Genomic DNA, 23308 nt, shown 5'->3' with positions numbered 1-23308 from the left:
ATTGGGGGTGGGGATTTTTTTTATGAAGGTTAAATGCAGTGATTTTCAGTGAAACTCCTTCTTCCTTTGTCCAGATACTGATAATGGGGCAGCTTGATTTCGGTTTCCCTGCTCTGCTGTGTATGTTCCGCTATCCAGCACTTCCTACAGTTTTTTTGCTGATCTTTAGAACATAGTGATGGAATAAGTGACTGGTATCCAGACCCAGAAAGACAACAAGCCACACTAAGAAATAATAGCTGTCTTGCTTTGTCTTGTCTGTAAATTGCAAAGATGTTGTTTTTCTGGAAGACTAACAGTATTTTAGATTAACATCTGTCACTGTTTTGTTGGGCACAAAAATATTAAAGGTTATGGTTTTTTTTTTTTGTTTTTTTTTTTTAAATATATAGTTTACTCGGTACCTTTTTAGTTATGCTGCTACTTTAAAAAGTGGATATTTGGGATATTTATTTTTTTGTTTGTACTTTCAGAATGCTGCTAAATTACTGATGGCAGAACCAATATCCACAACAATGTGGAGGTGTATCATCTATGTGACAACAGTTGCTTTGCAAATTGGGGTAAAAAAAAGTCTCTACAGGTTTGAACACTATTTGTGTGGTGTTTTTGTTGTTTGTTAGAATATATGAAAAGCTTTTTCTACTATTCATCATCATCATTTATTTATATAGCGCCACTAATTCCGCAGCGCTGTACAAAGAACTCATTCACATCAGTCCCTGCCCCATTGGAGCTTACAGTCTAAATTCCCTAATATAGGTACACACAGACTGAACATATCTGTCTGTCTCCCTCTCTGTCTAACGCCAGACCTAAAAAAGTGAAGGAAACAAATGCAGAATAGAAAGTGTAGGTTCTGGGCGCATTGATCGAGGTGTAAATGTAACAATTGAAAGAATTGGTGATATTTATTGACATGTAGTTTTTAAAAACAAACGAGTTCTGGCCAGAACAAATATACAACATTAATAAAGCACAATTCATAAACTGGTGGTGGATAGTAATATCAATGGTAAAATGGCTTTAAGTAGAGATGGAAGATCATGCATTGCATAAAAATATATAAGAAGCAGTCCAGATACGGTATAAGATCTAATTAAGACGATGTCCATACATAAAGTCTGTTCCCTCTAAAATGAACTTTGTAACTGTGGAATTGCAGATATAGGATGGAATAGTACGTATTGCTCGCAGGGGTTTCTAAGTCCAGAAAATTGAAAATAGATGGGGGGTGTGTATAAAACTCACGTATTGATGTTTATGTGGCTCAGCTGGCTGTGGTGTCATCCTCCTGTCCAGGTGTTTCTTTCCTCCCCTCGCTGCGGATGGGTTGTTTCATTTGTAGCCCCGTAGTCTGTGTACAGTAACGGAGGTGGCGCATGCGCACTCCATTTAAGTAAATGCCGGCTGTTCTGATTTATAAACTTGCGGTTGCTGTAGATAAAGCTGGTACCAGTACAGGTGTATATGGAACCGTGAGGGGTCCAATATGGCTTGAAGGCTTTCAGAAGCAATGAAGATGTATAAATGTTGAGTTATAACCAACGCGTTTCGCCCCTCATGAAGGAGAATGGACTTCCTCAGGGATTTTATGATCAAGGCTTTCAGAAGATTTTATCATAAAATCCCTGAGAAAGTCCATTCTCCTTCATGAGGGGCGAAACGCGTTGGTTATAACTCAACATTTATACATCTTCATTGCTTCTGAAAGCCTTCAAGCCATATTGGACCCCTCACGGTTCCATATACACCTGTACTGGTACCAGCTTTATCTACAGCAACCGCAAGTTTATAAATCAGAACAGCCGGCATTTACTTAAATGGAGTGTGCATGCGCCACCTCCGTTACTGTACACAGACTACGGGGCTACAAATGAAACAACCCATCCGCAGCGAGGGGAGGAAAGAAACACCTGGACAGGAGGACGACACCATAAGCGGCTGAGCCGCATAAACATCAATACGTGAGTTTTATACACACACCCCATCTATTTTCAATTTTCTGGACTTAGAAACCCCTGCGAGCAATACGTACTATTCCATCCTATATCGGAAGATGGCGCCAAATACGGTAGTGTTAGCTGGTGCAAGTTGTCCAGACAGTCAATATTACTGTATATAGAGATTCAAGTGCAGAGTGTTCATCATGTCAGGCTGGTGAAAGCAGTATCAACCAATTTTCATAATTTCTAAACACATGCCGAAATACAGACAGAAGGAAGCAGAAAACAACGTTTCAGATGTATCCGTGACAGTCAGTAGCAAGTGATAGGTGGCAACGTACCAAAAATATATAAATAAACAGCTTATCTGTATCAGAGGTGCTTGGAAGTAGGCTCCAGTCAGCTTTAAGAAGTCAGGAACAGGCGTGTAGATATCTTATGTAGATATATAATAACTGGATCGTCAGCCACAGCACAGTCACTGCTCACAAACTCCACTCATTCGGTGTATTGAGAGAGGAAAAAGCCATATAGTGTAGTACTTATGTACAATAATTTATTCAGCATGTATCATAAAAAAAAACACTCAATGTAAAAAAGGTATAAAAGCTTATCTGTAATCCTGTGGACATAGGGTACTGCTACACATTGTAGATCACTGGGATATATAGGAAGTAGACACCAATGGGCTCCGCACAGAAGTTCTCAATGGGGTAACTTTTCAGGGACCAGGTAGACAGTACAGCCTTACGCATACCAGGAGTAGTTAGTGGAAAACAGTCTCAACGCGTTTCGTCAAATAGACTTCATCAGGAGGAGTATGAAGTTGCCACCTATCACCTGCTACTGATTGTCACGGATACATGTGAAACGTTGTTTTCTGCTCCCTTCTGTCTGTATTTCGGCATATGTTCAGAAATTATGAAAATTGGTTGATACTGCTTTCACCAGCCTGACATGATGAACACTCTGCACTTGCATCTCTATATACAGTAATATTGACTGTCTGGACAATTTGCACCAGCTAACACTACCGTATTTGGCGCCATCTTCCCTCTTTCTATGTTAACATTGTTTATTCCTTGATCGGAGTACCATGCGAAAATTGAGAGGGAGGCTGCCTTCTCTTATGAAGAAAAGTGTATACCAAAATTGGTTATTCATATTATTGACTCACCTATTTCGTGTTTGAGCGCCAGTATTTATTACAATTATTGTGTGTGTGTGTGTGTGTGTGTGTATATATGTGTATATAATTAGACATTGTCTTAATTAGATCCTATACCATATCTGGGCTGCTTCTTATATGTTTTTATGCAATGCATGATCTTCCATCTCTACTATAAGCCATTTTACCATTGATATTACTATCCACCACCAGTTTATGAATTGTGCTTTATTAATGTTGTATATTTGTTCTGGCCAGAACTCGTTTGTTTATAAAAACTACATCTCAATAAATATCACCAATTCTTTCAATTGTTACATTTACACCTCGATCAATGCGCCCAGAACCTACGCTTTCTATTCTACAATCATCCCTGGAGGGTGGGGGACTCTCCTCTTCTACTATATAGGTTCTAGTACGTGGCTGTGTATACACTTATAAGGAAGCACGGCCTCACCCATCTCTAACATCCATCCAGTATCTGGACTAAATACAGGTCTTAAAGTTCCAAACCAATAGGTAAAATTTAAAATGCATCTCTGCTCTGCGTCTCCTAAATTTCAATAGCTAATGTTGAGTTTGCATTGGTTTAATAGTGAATGTCCTTTACATCAATATAGTAGGATCCATATACTTTGTACTTTTAGTGTACCCCTTTTTATAGCAAAACATCAGAGTAGAAGCAATTATAATTTCAATTATTTTCTGTGGACAGATTTCTCACACGACATCTGACACCAGAAACTTAAGGAATATTTGTTTTGCATATTTCGGTAGCATTTTCAGTTCCCATAAAGGGACTCTTCTGTCGTGTGATTACTTTTGAAGTGATGCACCTGTGCTGTTGCGCAAACTTGGTGCACAATGCTTGCTTCTGTGTAGATTAAGTGTAAAAATGGAGACAGAGCTTGTTGGTACTTAATGTTTATATTTGAAAGGCAGACCACCTTGTATGAGTATCAAAGGCTTAATGACATTCTGACTCCCTGAATGTTTTCAATAACACCAATGTTTTGTTTGTGCTGGGACTGATGGCTTTAGTCTATAGCTGTTTCTTAATTACAGTTCTCACAACACCCAACAGCCCATGCATTCAGGATTTCTCTTATCTACAGATGACTTGGTATTAGTGGCTGCATCAATAACTATACTCCCTGTTTCCAGACTAAATCATCAAACCATAAGCTGTTTGTGGTGCGTTGGGATTAGTGTTTAAGAGACTCGTCTACATGCATAGGTAGTTGTTCAGTGCAGGATTAGAGCTGGTCAATCTGGCTGCCCAGTTGGACCTATCAAAATTGGTCATCTGTGTAGCCAAAATATGAAATCTTGCCATTTGGCATTACACCTGCCTGGTGGGATCCAACAGGGACACCATTAGCAAAGTCCAACTATGACAACAACCTATTGTTGGCCAACTGCATTTGCTGTATATCCTGACTATCACATAGGCCATGAGCAGAATTTATTTTGTTTTTAACCACATCAGCCCTGCTGCAATTTAAGCCTAGAGCAGCCTTCTTCCCAGCAGTCAAGACTGAGACATGCCTGGGCAGACAATAGTACTTGTGTATTATCGAAGACCGGAGTTAATACTCAGATAAGTGTTTCCTCAAACTGCCATTTTAGGTCACAAATGACTGCAGAAAAGTTAATCACTAAGGACAGCACTGTCAGTACTCATGGTCTTTGCTTCAAATCCCAGACAGACCTTGTTTCCAGCTTCATGCATTTTGGTCTGTCTGGCGTTTAAAGTCCGTTCAGTAATGAATGCACTATTGAGTGTCTATTAAATGCATAGCCCTAGTGAGTATGTTACGATAGAATCACAAGATACAGGCTTTATACTATTCTATTAAGAAGCCAAACCTACACTTTTGGAAACTAATGTAATAGACCCTTGTAGCACTACTGATGGATTAAGACACAATGAGGTGGTGTATGGAACAAACAAGTACCATCCATAGGCATTTATACCACACAAGTGAAGTTGGCCCATGTAAAATATAAACACATTAAGCAAAAAATGTGATTCATGTTTAGATTGGATTTTGTTTTGGCTTATGGTAGTGCTATAAAAAAAAAATGTGATGACGCTCTTGGTAAACAAAGGGCATTCTGTGGCTTTATTCAATTAAGTACAAGACTGAGTTTTAATATTCCAAACAGACCTTGCATAAGAGTTGAAGGTTCTTCACTGTCTGCAATAGCACCTTACTGTTGCAAATTAGATCACTTTAGAAGCATATGTAAATCCATGCACTTCTGAAAGTATTGAGACTACATATTTTTTTTTAATTTTCCAGAACCATTTCATAAAACCACAATTAGCAGATTTACATAATTCATTGCAGAATAGAGATCAGAAATGTCTTTGCCATATTGGGTACCAGCCTCCTGTTATTTGTTCAATCCTTAGGATTTGTCTGTAGAAACAGGTAGGATAACTACAGCCAAATTAACCTGTGCATGATTAAAGAAGTCATGACCTGTTGGTAGCTCTTGAGGACTGAGTTTGGACACCATTAAACCTAGATCCAGGTAATGGGGTTGGGTAATGTCTAACTATCCTGTAGTCAATGTTGTAGGCTTCTCCCATTGAGTCTTCACATTCACAAAATGCTACATGAAAGGTTCTAAATGTGGGCTAGAGAATGATGCTGTGCTGCAATGATTGGTATTTATATGCCTGTGTATTTTGTCTAAATTGATTAAGGATGATAAACCTGTGTACGAGAAGCAATATGGGGATCTTGGCAAAGGAAACCATGCACTGTTTTGGGTACCTGATGTCAGGGCTGTAAACAACTGCTCTACTGAATGAAAAATTAAGACTTGCTTGCTACTTTTATAAATAGCTGCTTCCAATAACATGTAGTCCTGCTTTTTGTTGTGATATACACCCCTGTGCAAACATTAGCACTCAGCTAATAGTCATTACTGCAACTCATCCACCACATAGGTGTAAATCTCTTTAAATTCTAATTGGGCACCGAGTGACCGTGAGTGAAGACACAATCTTGTGTTAATTTCAGAAGCGAAGTTCTTTGGTTGGGATGGGGGTAGAAATTATGTTTCTATGAGTTTTGTAAAACTACTTTTTACACCTTGTTTTTGTAAAAATGTTTCCTATTAAAAAAACAAAACACAACAAATGCCTCTTTATTTTTATTCAACTTGGCCAGCATCAGTATGGTGATCCCTTTTTACAAAATAAATAATTCAACTGGGCTTTTAGCAAGTTCATAAATCGGTCTTCACTTCCAGCAGTACATTATAGGTCCATTCTCCGTATAGCACTGCAAAATGTCCTTCCTGACACTTCTTAATGGTGAGTTGCTGTTGCATTGAAGTGCATGCTTACCCACTAGCATGAATCAAGTTCAAACTACAAGAGAAATGGGGACAAGAAAATGATTCCATCAGAAATTCAGATAACTGCAAGACTAAAACAGTGGCTGCATTCTGGAAAAGACTGTACTTGAATAAATTGGAAGAACACATTAAAATTAAAGGATGCATCTTCAATCCATGGGGAAAGTAATACATTAGTAGTTTATAAAATTATTATTTTTTTTACTGGAAAAAGAATGTTTACTCCTAGCAAACACATAAAATCTTTCTCTTTACAGCCAATATTAGATACTCTAGCCAATCAAATACTTTTGGGTATGTAGACAAAATTTCTAATTTGTGTTTGCCCATTTCAGCTGTGTAAACTGCTAACTGACGTGTAAAATAAAGTATACAGCTATGCAATCTCCATAGTCAAACAGCAGTAGAATGTCTCACTGAAGAGTTCAGTAACTTAAAACTTGGCACTGTCCTAGGATGCCACCTTTCCAACAATTTAGTTTTACTAAATTTCTACCCAGCTAGAGCTGCTCTAGTTAACCAAGTCCTGCCACTTCAGAGCTCAGCTGTGAAGTGGTAGGGCACACAGGTTCGCAGAACAGGAACTCTGGGGTACTCTAGCATGTAAAAATAGTCAGTCTAGCTGCAATACACTACTGCATTCCAAACTTCCTCTTGAAGAAACTTCAGCACAATAACTGTCTGTAGCTACATGGATTGGGTATCCATGGTCAAGCAGCTACAATGCCAAACAGACTGGAGTGGTGTCAAGCAGTCATTTTGACGAACAGTAAAAATGTGTTCCTGGGAGTGACTAATAACGCTTCGCAATGTGACCGTGAAGAATCTGAGGTTTATGGATTCCACGAGCATGCATTACGAACAGTCAAAGTTTGATGTAGGAAGAATGGTCCAAATCTGTTTTTTCATGGTTTTGCCTAGGTCCAGTGATGGGAAATCGTAGTTCTACAGTTTACAATGACATGCTAAAGAATTGTGTGATTCCAACTTTGTGCCAACAGTTTGAGAAAGGCCCTTTCGAGTAGCAAAACCATGCCCCTCTGCCCAAAGTGAGATCCGTAGGGTAGGGGGGGGATTCCAATTTTGGTGTGGAAGAACTTGACTGGCCTGCACTAAGTCCTGACCTCACCCACATCAAATACCTTTTGGATGAATTGGAATACTGTGTTCCAGGCCTTATCGCCCAAACTCACTGGTGCTCTCGCGGCTGAATGAATGTGAATCCCAGCAGCCATGTTCTAAAATATAGTGGGAAGTATTCCCAGAAGAGTGGATGTTATACCAGCAAGAAGGGGACCTACTCCATCTTAATGCCAATGGTTTTTGAATGAGATGTTTAAACAAGTACAAATGGATGTTCAGGTGTCCACTTGAACCCCCACATACTTGAGGATGTGGGGGACTGGTCGCAAGGAGATGTGATGTGTCTCTGGAACAGTATGTGAAGACACATTACCTCAAGAGTCTTGCCACTGTGTCCCATAGAGATGAGGGAAAATGGATGGTATTGAGGGGGATGTCCTGTGGCACCTTGTGGCTAATTGAATTCCCCCTCCTTAGTGTGGATATGGGTACAGATCAATACATTTTTTATCTAACATGTGGAGTGTGAGCAAAGGCATAATCTAAGGTGATGCTCTTGCAACTCTCTGAAAAGGTCAAATCCATGTATGTAGTTCAAAATGGATCGTTTTAGAAACCCTACTACTACACATGCTTCATATTAACAAAATAGTTTGAGAGCCTGATATGGTGCTGTGGAGAGGCTACATGTGATCAATTTAATCCACATTTCTCAATTTATCAGAGGAAAGATCTGGATAGCTGTAGCTAATATTATGGTGTTAGGGTAAGAGGGAAAATCCACAAAGGTTGAAAATTGCTTAATGCCATGTATACCAATTGTTTTATAAAAACAAAAGGCAAGCCGGTAGTTTTGGGGGTTTTTAGCACGTTAACGGACCTGATTCAATTCTCAGTGATCAGCTGCCAAACATCACTTCAATGTTCGACTGCTCATTTGTGGGTGCTACAGTACCTCCTATGGGATGTGAAGAAAAATCTGTGATTTTGCATCACCATGGAGTGCTTGTGTGACCTTTCTGGAGGCACCATGTAGCAAATTGCAGAGAAGTAATTCGGCCCCTTAAACTATAAAAATGTGGAGGCGATATACTGAACACATCTGTTAAACATGCTGTGCCATTACTGCAGTCACAGAACATAGATCACATAAGCATGCTTAATAAGATTATACTAAAAACTAAGATTATACTAAACAGTTTATCTTGGTACCCTTTCAAATATGTTGTGATACTTTAGAGAATTTCTAAACAGACCATAGTTTTCAGGAGAAAATGTATGCAAGATTATATAACTTTCAGAATAAAGTCAGAATTGGCTAGCTTTACGCATAGTTGAGCATTTAGCAATGATATACTGAAATGTGTCCTTAAAGAAAGTCATACAACACACGTGGGCAATGTCTGGAGAACTTAGCAAAATACTGAGCGGAACTGGGTGACAGCGCCTCCTGCCGGTGGTCAATTCAGTCATCTGCTCGCTTGCAGCAGAGTTTAGAGGGAAATAGCCCAGTCTCTACCTGCTGTACCTCACCCACTGAGCACCCCACTACCAGCAGATGGAACTCCAGGAATTATTCCAATTTCACTGTTTCACATTTTAAGAACACCCTATAAAATGCATACTAGGCAAGTCTAAATACTGCTAAATAATCTAGTGTTAAATACTTGAAAAATAAAGATCTACAAAATAATGGCTGTATATAATTATGTATAGAGATGTGCAGTATATCCCCTTTTCTGTATGATAAATGCTGTGAGTCTGTCCTTATTCTGGCTGTCCTCAGATTCTAGTGGATTGCGTGATCTTCGTAGAGTCCCAAATGTGAAGGAGAATATAAATGCTTTGGTCTCTCACCTGGTATCCCTATATTCTACATGCCGGGCTGTGGTGCCATCAAGTCAATGTCAGTCATGTTTCTAGCGGCCCAAACGCCAGCGGCAAAGAGTCCCAGGTTCACCAGGAGGTTCCTGTAAAGAGGAGAGATCAGTCCTGTAACCTTCCCCATTCTACACATACACACACACCACATAGGCTACATGTATCCCTACCGGCGAAAGTCATTTCTATCGGTGATAAACCGATACGCTCTCCGGGTCCAGCCACTTGGAGGACTCCCTGCTCCCTTCTCCATACTACCGGGCGCCATCACCTTCTCACTGAAGAAACTGCTTCCTGTCACCCTGGGAGATAGCTCAGTAGTGACTACATCCCCTTGCCCTTCAGACGTCATGACATCAGGTCATGTGGCTGCAGCAGTCACATGGTACACAGTACAGGAAGGTGCTGCAAATTGTCCTGTTGTGTTTCTGGAAATCTGTGGTGAAGAAGAAGAGGTTACTGTGATGGGGAGGAGGCATGTGTGATTCTTCCCCTCAATGCACCCATTCAATCACATATCCTGAGAGTCGCCAGCTCTTCTCTTACATGCCCCGCTGCCACAGTCCCTGTCTTTCTCTTACTTAGAAATGAAAAGAGGCATCCTTTGTGTGATAGAGAAGAGCCTTTACAGCCAATGAGAATAATACAGAGACCATTATTGCCATAAATGTTGTGGTTCGTTATTTTACAAATCCCAGACCTAGTAAGATGATGTTATTACCATTACAGGTCATGAGTATAATTGCTATTATACGCAGAACACAGTACATAAAATACTGATCTCACAAAAATAAAACCCCATTTTAAATTTCCAGAAACATAATTATTATTATTAATATTATCCTTTATTTGTTAGGCGCCACAAGGTTTCCGCAGCGCCATACACAGTACAAACAGTAGACTAAACAGGGTAAAACAGTACAAACCAATAAACAAAAATACCAATGCTTCAGAAACTCCAGGCTGGCCGATGTAGTAAACAAAGAGCAGAAGAACGGTAAGGAGACAGGAGGAAAGAGGGCCCTGCTCATGTGAGCTTACATCCTAAGGGAGGAAAAACAGACTGGCACAGGGGGAGCCAGCTAAGGCAAGGGGAGAGCGAGTGGAGTATAGAAAAAGGGGTTATACGGATGGTTGGTAGGCTTTGAGGAAGAGGTGGGTTTGATTTCAGCGCACGTTTGAAGGAGCACAGAGTAGGAGAGAGGCGGATGGAATGGGGGAGGTCATTCCAGTGAAGGGGGGCAGCACAGGAAAAGTCTTGGATTCTGGAATGGGAAGAGGTGATAAGAGTGGAGGAGAGGCGTCGGTCATTGGCTGAGCGCAGGGAGCAGGCGGAAGTGTGAATGGAAAGAAGGTTAGAGATGTATGGGGCAGTAGAGTTGGAGAGAGCCTTGTAAGTGGTGGTGAGGAGTTTGAAAAGGATTCTGTAGGGGAAGGGAAGCCAGTGTAAGGCAAGGCAGAGAGGGGAGGCAGAGGAGGAGCGGAGTGAGAGGAAGATGAGTCTTGCGGCCATACATAAGAATACATTCAGTTTTTTAGGCAGTTTTTTGAGATGTCATACTTCAGCCTTCTTATTTATCCATAACTATATTTTGTTGTTTCTCAGCCATCCATTGGGGAACAACAGGAAATATTGGAATATAGTGTAGGGACCAGTCTTGAGGACACTTAGAAGTTCCCCAGCACAACTCCCTCTAACTATTAGGCCTTCAGTTTAGATTAAGTGCCCAACGTGGTAGGGCATGGGTTTTTTTTTATTACTGGGGCTGCTTTCCAGCCTGTTTTCCTTTTATTTTGATTTTTGTTTTGTTTTTTTATTTATTTATTTGTTTTTTTTTACTGGCTCAGCGGTCTCCGGGGTCTGCAACTGCAGTGTCACGGGGCACAGTGCAGATGACTGTGCTTCTTTGAGTGGAGAACTGGAGGTACCTAGGGGTTGCTTTCACTGCTATCTCAGAGGTAGCAGGCACCAGGACACTACTGTTGGACTTCTCCCCTGGGTGGCCTTTTTTGGCTAAGTACCGCAGATTTATTTAAGCATTTACAGGAAAACTGTATTTTGTGGTTTACAAAGTGGGGCTAGTAGGGGTTAAATTGTGGTTCTCTTACTTGCCAAAATATCACATTGTTTGTTTAACACAAGTACAACTTTTATTATAGATTAATTGATTACTTGTTTTTTTTTCTCACTCCACACACTCCACACTCCAGCCCCGCTGACGGAGGAGCCAGCCTGGGTGGCTTCTCTGACACAGTCGGTTTCCTCTTTAGCACAGATTATCACTTAATCTAAGTGTGGCAGCTCTTCCTGCGGGGTCAAGTAATGCTGTTACAGCTTTGGGGCTTCCTGTGGCCACAGTTTCTACTGAAACGGCTATAGCAGGACCTTCCTCTTTAGTAACGGATCAGCCCCCGGTTCCGACAGAACCTGCATGGTCCTCAGCATTTATAAAGGGTTTAGACAGGCTAAACCAGTTGCTTGAATCCCCAGATTTGCCCCCTTCTAAAAGAAAGCAGCTTAGATCCGCTAATCCTCTACTGGTCCTTTCAGATTCTGAGGGGTTTTCCTAGTTCTATAGACAGAAGTCTTTTTAAGAAAGCCAAAAGAAGGGTTATTCGATTTCCTCCTTCTGTAGAACTCAGAGATATTGCTGAGGGAGCCTGGAAACAGCCTGATAAAAGGTTCTCTATTCCAAAGAGATTCTCCTCCTTGTATCCATTGCAGGAAGAGGACGTGGCTCGCTGGGAAGGGATCCCTAAAGTAGATACTCAGGTAGCCTGTTTAGCCCGCCACCCTATCCTGACGGTCCCGGGCACAGCAACTCTGCAGGACTCCACTGACCGCAGAGTTGAATCTCAGCTAAAATCTATTTTTGTAGCAGTGGGTTCTTCCTTTAGACCCACATTTGCTTCAGCTTGGGTTGCTAGAGCCATGGAAGCATGGGCAGAACAACTGGCAGAGGCCTTACAGAACTCAGAATTACTTCCCCATGCTTTACATTTCAAAGAGGCATCAGGGTAGCTTTTATGAGGCGGCTCAGAACACAGCGTCTGTGTCCTCCTCTATTCAGGCTGCAGCAATTTCAGCAAGAAGAACGTTATGGATGAAATCCTGGGAGGTGGATTCAGAATCTAAGAAATCCCTTGAAACCATTCCCTTTTCAGCAGCAGGTTTGTGCGGCCCGGAGTTAGATAGTATGATTTCTCAGGCAACGGGTGGCAAAAGCACTTTTTTGCCAGTACACACAAGTAGAGGCCGGGCCCCGCTCTTTAGCTCCTTTAGGCAGTCCTTTCGGGGGACCTCCTTTCCTAGGGGCCAGTCATTTAGGGGTAGACAACCTAATGCTAGAGGCTTCTCAGTCAGAGGTAGGTCCTCGTTTGCAGCTAGGCGTCAGGCCTCCAAGGCTCAGGAGAAGCCTGCGTCCTGACTGCCACTCTACTCTCCAGGAGGTGGCGGCAGTGGGGGACGTCTGTCTCTTTTTCAGGAACAGTGGGCAGCGTCATCTCAGGATCCTTGGATTCGGGGCATTATATCAAAGGGGTACATGATAGACCTGCTGGGTCCGGTACCACATTGTTTCTTTGTAACCCTGCTACCCCGAGATCCACAAAGAAGACATGCGATACAGGGTTGTGTCGCCTCTCTTCTTTCGCAAAGAGTTATTTGCAGGGTCCCAGACAAGCAGAAAGGAAAAGGTTTTTATTTAAATCTTTTTCTGGTCAGGAAACCGGACGGGTCTTTTCGACCCATCTTAAACCTAAAGAGCCTCAATGTGCACTTACGAGTGGACAAATTTCGGATGGAGTCCCTGAGGTCGGTAAAAAACGGCTTAGAGAAAGATCAGTTTATGGCTTCCATAGACATAAAGGATGCATATCTCCACGTTCCCATTTGGAGCAGTCATCAGCCTCTCCTGAGATTCAAAATGGGGGCCTCCCACTATCAGTTTCAAGCCCTTCCCTTCTGCCTCTCCACGGCTCCAAGGGTCTTCACAAAGATCATGTCGGTGATGGCAGCGTGTCTTCACCTAAAGGGAGTTCAGGTCGTGCCCTACTTAGACGATCTGCTCATCAAATCCTCCTCAGAGATTTGCTTGCATCAGCACTTATCCCTCACCATAGCTGTCCTCGAGAGCCATGGGTGGCTGATAAACTTAAAGAAATCCCAGGTGGTTCCGTGCCAACGCATGATCTTCCTAGGACTCATCATGGACACCAGTCAGCAGAAGGTGTTCCTGCCTACAGAGAAGGTCAGTTCAATTCAGAGGATAACATCTTAGGTCTTGTCCTCTCCCAGTCCCTTAATTCATTTGTTCATGCGTCTTCTAGGAAAGATGGTGGCATCCTTAGAGATGATCCCCTTCGGTCGAGCTCATTCACGATGCTTCCAGTGGGATCTGTTGACGAAATGGTCAGGATCCCACCTACATTTGGATCGCCAGAAAATCTTGCTGTCTCCGGAGGCGAGAGAATCGCTTCAGTGGTGGCTGATCCAGGATCACATGTCGGTGGGCAGGTCCTTTGCTCCATGGTCATGGATCATAGCCACAACAGACACCAACCTAAAAGGTTGGGGGGCTGTAGTCCTGCATCTCCGGCTCCAGGGGCTTTGGTCAGTTCAGGAATCAGCCCTATCCATCAACACGTTAGAGTTGAAGGCAATTCTTTTGGCTCTTTGGGGGCCCAGACTCTTCTTCGGGGCCATCCAGTCAGGGTTCAGTCCGACAATGCCACGGCTGTGGCATATGTCAACAGACAGGGAGGAATGAGGAGTGCAGCTGCAATGCGAGTAGCAGCTCAGATATTTCTTTGGGCAGAACAGTATGTTCCAGCAATCTCGGCAGTGTTCATTCCAGGAATAAAAAATTGGGAGGCCGATTATCTCAGTCGCAATGGGATGATGCCAGAGGAGTGGTCCCTCCATCCGGAAGTATTTCAGTCTCTAGTTCAGAGGTGGGGTCTTCCGGATATAGATTTCATGACCTCCAGACACAACAGAAAGGTTCCCAGGTTTTGCGCAAGGGCGAGGCACCCCTTAGCGGTAGCAGTGGACGTGATGACCATGTGATGGGATTTCAGGTTGGGATATCTGTTCCCACCGATTCCCATGCTTCCTCGAGTACTCAAACGAGTGAGGCAGGGCGGTCTGCCGGTAATTTTAATAGCACTCTCATGGCCGCGTCGAGTGTGGTACGTGGACATAATCTCCATGGCGGTAGGACAAGAACATCGTCTTCCGTCGCGAGATGATCTTCTTCTGCAAGGTCCCTTTCGTCACCAGAACTTACCTCGGCTCAGTTTAATGGCATGGCTGTTGAAGCCAGGCTCTGGAGGGCTAGGGGTTTCTCCACCAGTGTAATGAACACTGGGGTGCGAGCTCAAAAGCCGGTTTCAGCTCGCATCTATCATCGTATTTGGCGATCCTATATCAGATGGTGTGAAAATAAGTCCTGTCACACATCTTCTTTACGTCTCCCTCGATTATTGGCTTTTCTTCAGGATGAGCTGGAAGCGGGTCTCCGTTTAGGTTCCTTAAGAGTTCAGGTATCAGCGCTTTCAGTTTTCTTTCACCTGAAGTTAGCGGATTTGCCAGACATCAAGACTTTTCTTCATGGAGTCTTACATATTCAGCCTCCCTACGTTCCGCCTACAGCACCATGGGATCTTAACCTGCTACTTGATATGCTTAAAGGGCCTCCTTTTGAGCCATTACTTGTGGCAGATTTTAAGTGTCTGACCTGGAAAGTCATCTTTCTTTTAGCGATTGCATCTGCACGCAGGGATTCAGAATTGGGAGCTCTGTCTTGCCGGGAACCATATCTGTTTTTTCACGAGGATAGAGCGGTGTTAAGAACTCTCCCTTCTTTTGTTCCAAAAGTTGTTTCGGCATTCCATTTGAACCAGGAAATTGTGGTTCCGGTCTTTTCATCGACTTCTTATTCTGATCAGCAGTCTATGGAAAAGTTAGACGTGGTTAGGGCTCTCCGTATTTATGTTAAGAGAACTTCCCAGATTAGGTGTACACATTCTCTGTTTGTACTTTTTGATTCTAATTAAAGAGGCTGGCCAGCCTCAAAACAGTCTATTGCAAGATGGATTACGGCAACCATTAAACAGGCTTACATAAGGGCTAACCGTCCTGTGCCAGAGAGACTTACGGCCCATTCCACAAGATTAGTAGGGGCATCGTGGGCAGCGAGAAATGGGGCTTCTGCGGACCAGCTTTGCAGGGCAGCCACCTGGTCCTCTGTCCACAAATTTTGCTCGTAGTGCTCTACGAGCGGTGCTTTCAGAGCGGTCCCACCCTTAGGGGGCTGCTTTAGAACATCCCCATGGTAAGTAGTGTCCCCCAGACTGGATGAAAGAGAAGAGAGGATTTTTGTACTTACGTTAAATCTGTTTCTCTGATTCCGTCTGGGGGACACTGCGATCCCTCCCTTCTGCTCTTCCTCTGTGTGCTCTTGGTTGATTGGCCTTTTCTACTTTGAGCTTTTTGATTAACTGGGAGATAGCAGGGGGATTGTAGAGGGGAGGGGTCTGTCAGCAGTAGCTTAAAGTTAACTAGCTAGGTGCCAACTCCCGAGCTCCCCTCCACAACCCATGGTAAGCAGTGTCCCCCAGACGGAATCAGAGAAACGGATTTAACGTAAGTACAAAAATACTCTTTTTTTATATTTTATAAATCCTTTTTGCTTAGTCCACCGGGGTACACCAGGAGCCCACCATTTACGCTCTGGGTTTTCTTTTTGTGTGACATGTTTGGTTTTATATGGTTTGGGATTATTTTGTTGTTCCCTCTATTTTGTCCTTTTCTGTTGGGCTTAGTTAAACATAAACTGAAGGCCAAGCAGGAGAGAGGTATAGAAGGGGAGGAGCTACACTATACCCCAATGTTTATCGTACACTATACCCCAATGTTTATCATGGTGTATATAAATCCTATTATTTCTTTCAGAAAAAAAAAAATCTTGGTCTCCAAAGCCAGTTTTGTTAGGAACCCCTCCAGCCGGTACAACAAAACCCGGAGTCTGCTCCGAAAGCCTGGTGTTCACTGGAGCCCCTAGTGGTGGGGACAGACTTGGCCGCAGACTAACAGAGTGTCGAGAATTGTGTACCGGCTAAGGAGAACCCAGGAATAGAGTGTTATGGTGGACAGCAGAGTGGGGTCCAGGCAGAGTCGGTGCCGGCAGCAGACAGCGTATCCACAGAACAAACCAAGGTCAGAGGTCACAGGCACAGGTTCGGAATCCAGGGACAGGCGAAAAATCAGGGTCACTAGCAGAGAATGAGAATCCGGGTTCAGGCAGTAGATCAGGGTCAGAGGCACAGGTTCAGAATTCAGGAATAGGCAAGGGTCATACACGGAGAATCAATCTTAGGTAAACACCAAACACAGTGACAAAGGAGCAGGCAGCAGTACTGAAACAGGACGCTATAATCGTCAGTGAGGCTCTGATCTCACTGCCTTAAATAGTACTAAGAGCCAATCAGGACAGAGGAGGATAGGGCTAACAATCAGCCTCAGGAGGCTCGTGACACATGCTATCCAGACTGCTACAACCTTCATCTTGCTACAATGGTATCTTCCCCTACAATCTATTTATATAGCAGCTACAGGAATAACCTCTCTACTCTCCATCATTATCCACCGTTCTCCTACTAAAATGACATTTTCTTTAGTTTTCTTCATCTTTTTACTACAAAAGTGCTAGTGCTTTAGTGCTCTCCAATTAATTTCCACTTGTTATATCTATTATCACATTCTCCGTACATACCAATCCTCTTCTTACGCAGATCCTTTATGCTTTCCAGGTTACCTCTTAAGTGGGACTCTATCTGTGAATATCCTTTCTATTCCTTTTAGTAGGGATGGTCTTTTTGTTTTCTTTTTTACAGGTTGACACCCACCATGGATGACGCATATCTTTATATAAATCTCCTGTCTCGGTTGGACTCGCCTACGGTTTTTGATCTGGTTTTTTTTTTGTTTGTTCTCTGATTTTGGATTGATGTTTTCTGAGTTTCTTTTCTCTAGTTCCGATTCATCTAGTTTTTTTTTTATTGGTCAATATTACATAATCCAACATTATAAAATGTTGATGTTTATGTACTGCTGTACACTTCGTTTTAATAATTGATCTGTGCACAATTATTCCCTCTCTTCGGCCTCATCTTCTTCCTCCCCCCTTCCCCCCCAGCCCTTTCCCTCTTTACTTTCCCTTACATCCGTCCTGCCTATTCCCTCTTGTCTCCCCCCTGCCTTCTTTCTCTACATTGATACCTAATTATGTTAGTTATCTTTATTATTTGCTATTCATTTTAAGGTTATCAAACTGCTGCGTATTACCTGTGGTATCTCATGTTACTCATATTATACGGTTATGCCTAGCCATCAGTCCTGACTCCCTGCTAAGTCAGACCCTAGGCCTGCCCCAAGCACCCTTCTAGTTTGTTACTTGTTATTAAGTGTTTTCTACATTGTTCTTCTGAACCCCCTCTGGGTTCCCATGCATAAGGGTTTTTGCCCAATTGGGCTTCCCTTTCCCTCCCTATTCCCAACGTGGCTTCCTTCATTTCTCTCTCTAATCCTCCTCCTATTCTACTGGAAAGACTATCTACTTCTTTGAATATTTTTTTGCCTGTGTTTTGTATCTCGAGACAGATCGCATCCTGTACAAATGGCGCTGAAACTTCTCTCTATTAACGTGAATGGGCTCAATTCCCCTCGCAAACGTACTATAGTCTTGGGAGCCTGTAGGAGAGAAAAGGCGGACATAGTCTTCTTACAAGAGAGCCACCTCACAGGTACTCATACTCAACTCCAAGGTAAACAGTTTTCACAGTCCTTTTTCGCATCTGCCAATTGTAAAAAAAAAAGGAGTTGCGATACTCTTTTACAGCAAAGTTCCTTTCTCCCACACTTCCACATATGCGGACCCAGAGGGACGTTTTCTGATAGTTTCTTGCACTCTCCGCTCTAAACCAATCTCCCTAGTATCTGCCTATGCCCCTAACCAAGGACAAAGTTTCTTTTTCACTACTCTATTTAAACATATGGAGAGGCTATCACTAGGACATCTGATAATAGGCGGAGATTTTAAATCAGTCCTTGATCCAACCTTAGATAAATCTTCTCCTTCCTCTACAAAATTGAATCTCTCCTCCCTTAAAGATTCACTGACTCTAACTTCCCCACTTAAACAATATAACCTATACGACTCCTGCTGCCTCAACATTCAACGGCTAGGGACTATACTTATTTCTCAGCACCCCATCAGTTATGCTCCCGTATTGACATGCTCCATGTTTCTCTCTCTCAAACGCCCTACACAACCCAGGCTGGCATTACCCCATTTTCATGGACTGATCATGCGGGAGTATACATATTATTAGATCTTATCTACCAACCTCCTAGCTTTAGATGATGGCGATTGGATAATTCGATTCTCCTCAATGACTCTGCCGCATTATCTATCCCCACATCTATCACTAATTATTTTTTGGAGAATTCGTCCCCTTCCCGGAGTTGTTTGGGAAGCTCACAAGGCCACAATTCGTGGAATGCTGATTAGTACATCTGTTGCAGCTAGAAAGAGGTCAGCAGCAGAGATCTCGTTAGATGGACCCTAGTCTATTGACACAAATAGACTCTCTAAAGGGTCAATTGAATATCTCTCTCTCCCGGAAGGCGGCTTGTATAATGCAAAAACTTCAACAGCGCTTTTACGATAAGGCAGATAAAGTGGACTCTGTGCTGGCTGGAAAATTACGAAAAAAACGAGCAGCAGGTTTTATTGATAAGCTTCATAAAATAGCACAGGATTCTACTACATATGACCCTTCCTCTATTCCAAGTATTTTTCGAGAATATTATTCATCCCTCTATAATCTTCCTGAGCCCCCGCCATGTTTGGACCTTGAGCAGAACTTGGGCACATAACTAGCCAATATTCCACTCCCCAAGCTCACCTCAGCCCAACTTTCCCACCTGAACTGTTATTACACAAGACGAAGTCCTGGCAGCCATAAAATCTCTTAAAATTTCCTCAGCCCCAGGACCAAATGGTTTCATCGCACAGTACTATAAATACATAGATACATAAATACATAGTACGTTTGCGCAGGTCCTTGAACCCCATTTGACTTCTCTGTTTAATCACATTCTGGAAGGTGCCTCCTTCGATCCCTTCACCACCCAAGCTAATATCGTAGTGATCCCAAAACCAGGGAAGAACCACACCTTATGCACCAGTTACAGACCTATATCGCTTCTGAACGTTGATCTGAAGAGCTATGCTAAAATATTGGCCAATAGATTAAATCTGCTCCTGCCTTCCCTGATGCATCCTGATCAGGTCGGTTTCATACCTGGAAGACAAGCCCCAGACAATACCAGGAGGACCATCGACTTGATTCACTCTATCCATGTTGGTAAGATTTCCTCCCTGATTTTAGCTTTAGATGCTGAAAAAGCGTTTGACCGTATCTCCTGGTCACTTATGGGCGGAGTCCTGGAGTCGATGGGCTTCTCTGGTAGATTTTTGAGTGGCATAGTGGCCTTACATAGATCCCCTTCTGCCACTGTCTCAGCTAATGGCATTACATCAACTCGCAATCTCTAATGGCACACATCAGGGGTGTCCTCTTTCACCACTTATTTTTGCCCTTATGATAGAACCATTGGCTGCCAGGATTCGTGCTAATCAACAGATTTCGTGTATCAAAGTGGGGCCTACGGAGCACAAGTTGGCTCGCTATGCTAACGACGTTTTACTTACTGTGGCCAACCCGACCACTTCTCTGTCCTCTCTTTTGTCTGAACTTGATCTATTTGGTTTTTTCTCCGGTTATAAGATCAATGCAGACAAAACTGAAGTCCTAGATTTTTATATACCCGGTCCCGAAAAGCTTTGTCTTGAACAGATTTTTCCTTTTAAATGGCATCTCCAAAAAATAAAATATCTTGGAGTCCATATTACCATCAACTCTTTCAAGCCTGCTTACCCAAGTGAAGTCTGATCTAAATACATGGTCCCATTGCCTGATTTCATGGATAGGTCGCATTAACACTATTAAAATGAACATTCTCCCTAGATTTCTCTATTTATTCCAGACCCTTCCTATCTTCGTCTCTCCCTACGTGTTTATATTTCTCCAATTTATAACCTCCCGATTTATCTGGTCAGGTAGACGTCCTCAAGTCCGCCTGAAGGTTCTGCAGAGGTCCTCACGGGTGGCGGCCTAGGTATCCCTAATTTCAAACGCTACTATCTTTCCGCTCACCTTGCTCAATGTGTTTTATGGTGTTGCTCCAATTCCCCTAGATCATGGAGTTGTATTGAGGCCGGAGCGCTGTGTCTATTGTCGCCTGCATCTCTCCTATGGCTCCCACGACTCCGCCGTCCAAAACGAGTCTCGCTCCACCCCGTTGTTTCTCACTCTCTGACAATCTGGGATTCGGTCTCTCAGAAAGGCGCTCTTTCTCATCAGCCTTCTTATATTGTACCATTATTCAACACTCCAGAATTTCCCCCTGGCCTCAAACATATGGCATTTCTCCATTGTACTCTAAATGTCAGGCGCCGCTGGTAATCCCGGACGGGCGCCTCCTCTTGCCGAGGCAACCAGACGCGTCACTTCCGCCCCGTTCGGCCGCCCGGCTACAAGTACAGGAAGCATTCCCGTTGCATCAAGGAAGCGCTACGGCGCTAATAGTATGACGGTGCTGAAGCTGATTGGGCACCTGTTGTATTTAAGCCTCTCGTGGTCCCACCTCCAGTGCCAAACTTTCAGGTCCATTCCTGTCCTCCAGCGTTTCCCTCGGTGTTCCTGTTATTGCTCGTCTCCTGACCTTTTGCCTGTCTCCTGATTATTGCCGTATTGCTTGTGACCCAGATTGCCTTGACTACCCCTTTGGATCTCGCTTTTGTACCGTGCTGCCAGAACACTACTGACTCGGCTTGACTCACCACCCCTTTGGATTATCCTTGTGTACCGGCCTTGTCCGCACCATTGCCGAACCGGCCTGTCTGACAATTCCTCTCGTGCTTCGCTATTTGACTCATGGAAGGACCGAGACCTGCGTGTTTCCTGCAGCTGAGTCCATACCTCCTTGCGGGGGTCCCTGGTGAACACCAGGGGCACGTTAGACTCTGCACCTTCCTTCGAGTAGTGCCAACGATAGCAGGTACGCTATACTCAGTCGTGACAGTAAACTCTGGCGATGACTACGGAGGGAGTGGGAGAACCCTCAGCCCGGGAGCTACTCCTCACGCTCAGCGTGTAGAACAGCAAGAAGCAGCCCAAGCACATCTCCTACAATGTGTCCAAGGTATCGCTACCCGCTTTGATGCTTTACAGGGCTCTCTGCCTACTACTCCAGCCATAACCTCTTCCACGATAGCGTTCTCTAGCGTGGTTACCGTGTCTACAGCAGCCTCAGGCATGAGTATTCCCACGCCCGAGAAATACGACAGAGATTCCAAAAAATGCAGGGGTTTCTTAAACCAGTGCTCCATTCAGTTCGAGTGTAACTCAGAACGTACGAAGGTGGCATTCATCATCTCCCTCCTGAGCGGTCAAGCACTAGCCTAGGCCTTGCCCCTGTGGGAAAGAGGGGATCCTCTTCTTAACAACACCGCCTCCTTTATTGAAGCCTTCAGGAGAGTCTTCGATGATTCTGGGAGAGTAGCCTCTGCCGCCACCAGTTTGCTGAGTCTTCGTCAAGGAAATTTATCTGTGGGGCAATATGCCATTCAGTTCCGGACCTTGGCGTCTGAACTAAAGTGAAACGAGGCACTGGAAGCAACATTCTTGCAAGGTCTAGTCGACCGCATTAAAGACGAATTAGTTTCCCGGGATCTTCCCTCTGACCTTGATACCCTGATTGCACTATGTATCAAAGTAGACCTGCGTTATCAAGAACGCACTCAATAACGTCCTGTCACTCACTAAGCGGGTTGTACCTCGTCTGGCTCCACAATTCCAAAACCCGGTGCTGCCCATGGACGAACCCATACAGGTGGGACGCTCTCGCTTATCTCCGGAAGAAAGGGAGAGGCGCTTCAAGCAACGTCTCTGCCTTTACTGTGGGGATTCCGGACATCTTCTCAAAGTCTGCCCTAAGAGACCGGGAAACCCGTCCTCCTAAACGGTAGAAGGGAGGCCGGTTTAGGAGAATCCACAGTTGCTCCCTATTCTAAACATACTCCAGAGATTCTTATGGCAGTCACCCTGAGCACCCCTAGAGGTCCCTACTCCACCATGGCTTTTGTGGATTTCGGCTCTTCTAGGAACTTCATATGTGCTACTCTCGTTGCTGGGCTTCAAATTCCAATACTTTCTTTGCCTCAACCATTATCATTAATGGCAGTGGACGGTAACCGTGTCATCAGCGGTTCCATCTCCGATTTATTTGACAGGATCAGTGGGGCTCAAATATTTACCAAATTAGACCTTCGAGGGGCCTACAACCTCATTCGTATAAAGAAGGGCAACGAGTGAAAGACCGCCTTCAATACCAGGGATGGCCATTTCGAATACCTGTTAATGCCCTTCAGTCTTTGCAATGCCCCTGCCATCTTTAAGACTTTCGTTAATGACATCTTTCAAGATCTACTGTACACCTCCGTAGTTGTTTATCTAGATGACATTCTAGTGTTCTCTAAAGACTCAAGAGTTCTCATCAAGAACAAGTGAGGGAGGTCTTACGAAGACTGTGCAAATACTAACTCTATTGTAAATTGGAAAAATGTGTCTTCGAAGTTCTTCAAGTATCCTTCCTTGGTTTTATCGTATCCGGCTCAGGGCTACAGATGGATCCCACCAAGGTGTCGGCCATCTTGGACTGGCCTCA

At 43.6% G+C, this 23308-nt stretch overlaps 1 protein-coding gene across 1 annotated transcript; it reads right to left on the bottom strand.

Annotated features, from left to right (window-relative positions):
* Positions 1 to 6272: 6272 nt before the first annotated feature.
* Positions 6273 to 9829, bottom strand: TOMM6 (translocase of outer mitochondrial membrane 6). Its single transcript, XM_075196006.1, has 3 exons — positions 9624 to 9829; positions 9430 to 9542; positions 6273 to 6502 (listed from the first exon to the last, which is right to left on the bottom strand). Exons 1-2 carry the CDS (start codon positions 9803 to 9805, stop codon positions 9446 to 9448), a joined length of 279 nt encoding a protein of 92 aa, XP_075052107.1. The 5' UTR covers positions 9806 to 9829; the 3' UTR covers positions 6273 to 6502; positions 9430 to 9445.
* Between the last annotated feature and the right edge of the window lie 13479 nt (positions 9830 to 23308).

Source organism: Mixophyes fleayi, chromosome 2, assembly GCF_038048845.1.
Source record: "Mixophyes fleayi isolate aMixFle1 chromosome 2, aMixFle1.hap1, whole genome shotgun sequence".
In the NCBI taxonomy this organism is placed as follows: Eukaryota; Metazoa; Chordata; class Amphibia; order Anura; family Limnodynastidae; genus Mixophyes; species Mixophyes fleayi.
Note: the sequence above shows the minus strand (reverse complement) of the source record. Positions and strands in the feature narration are given on the sequence as shown.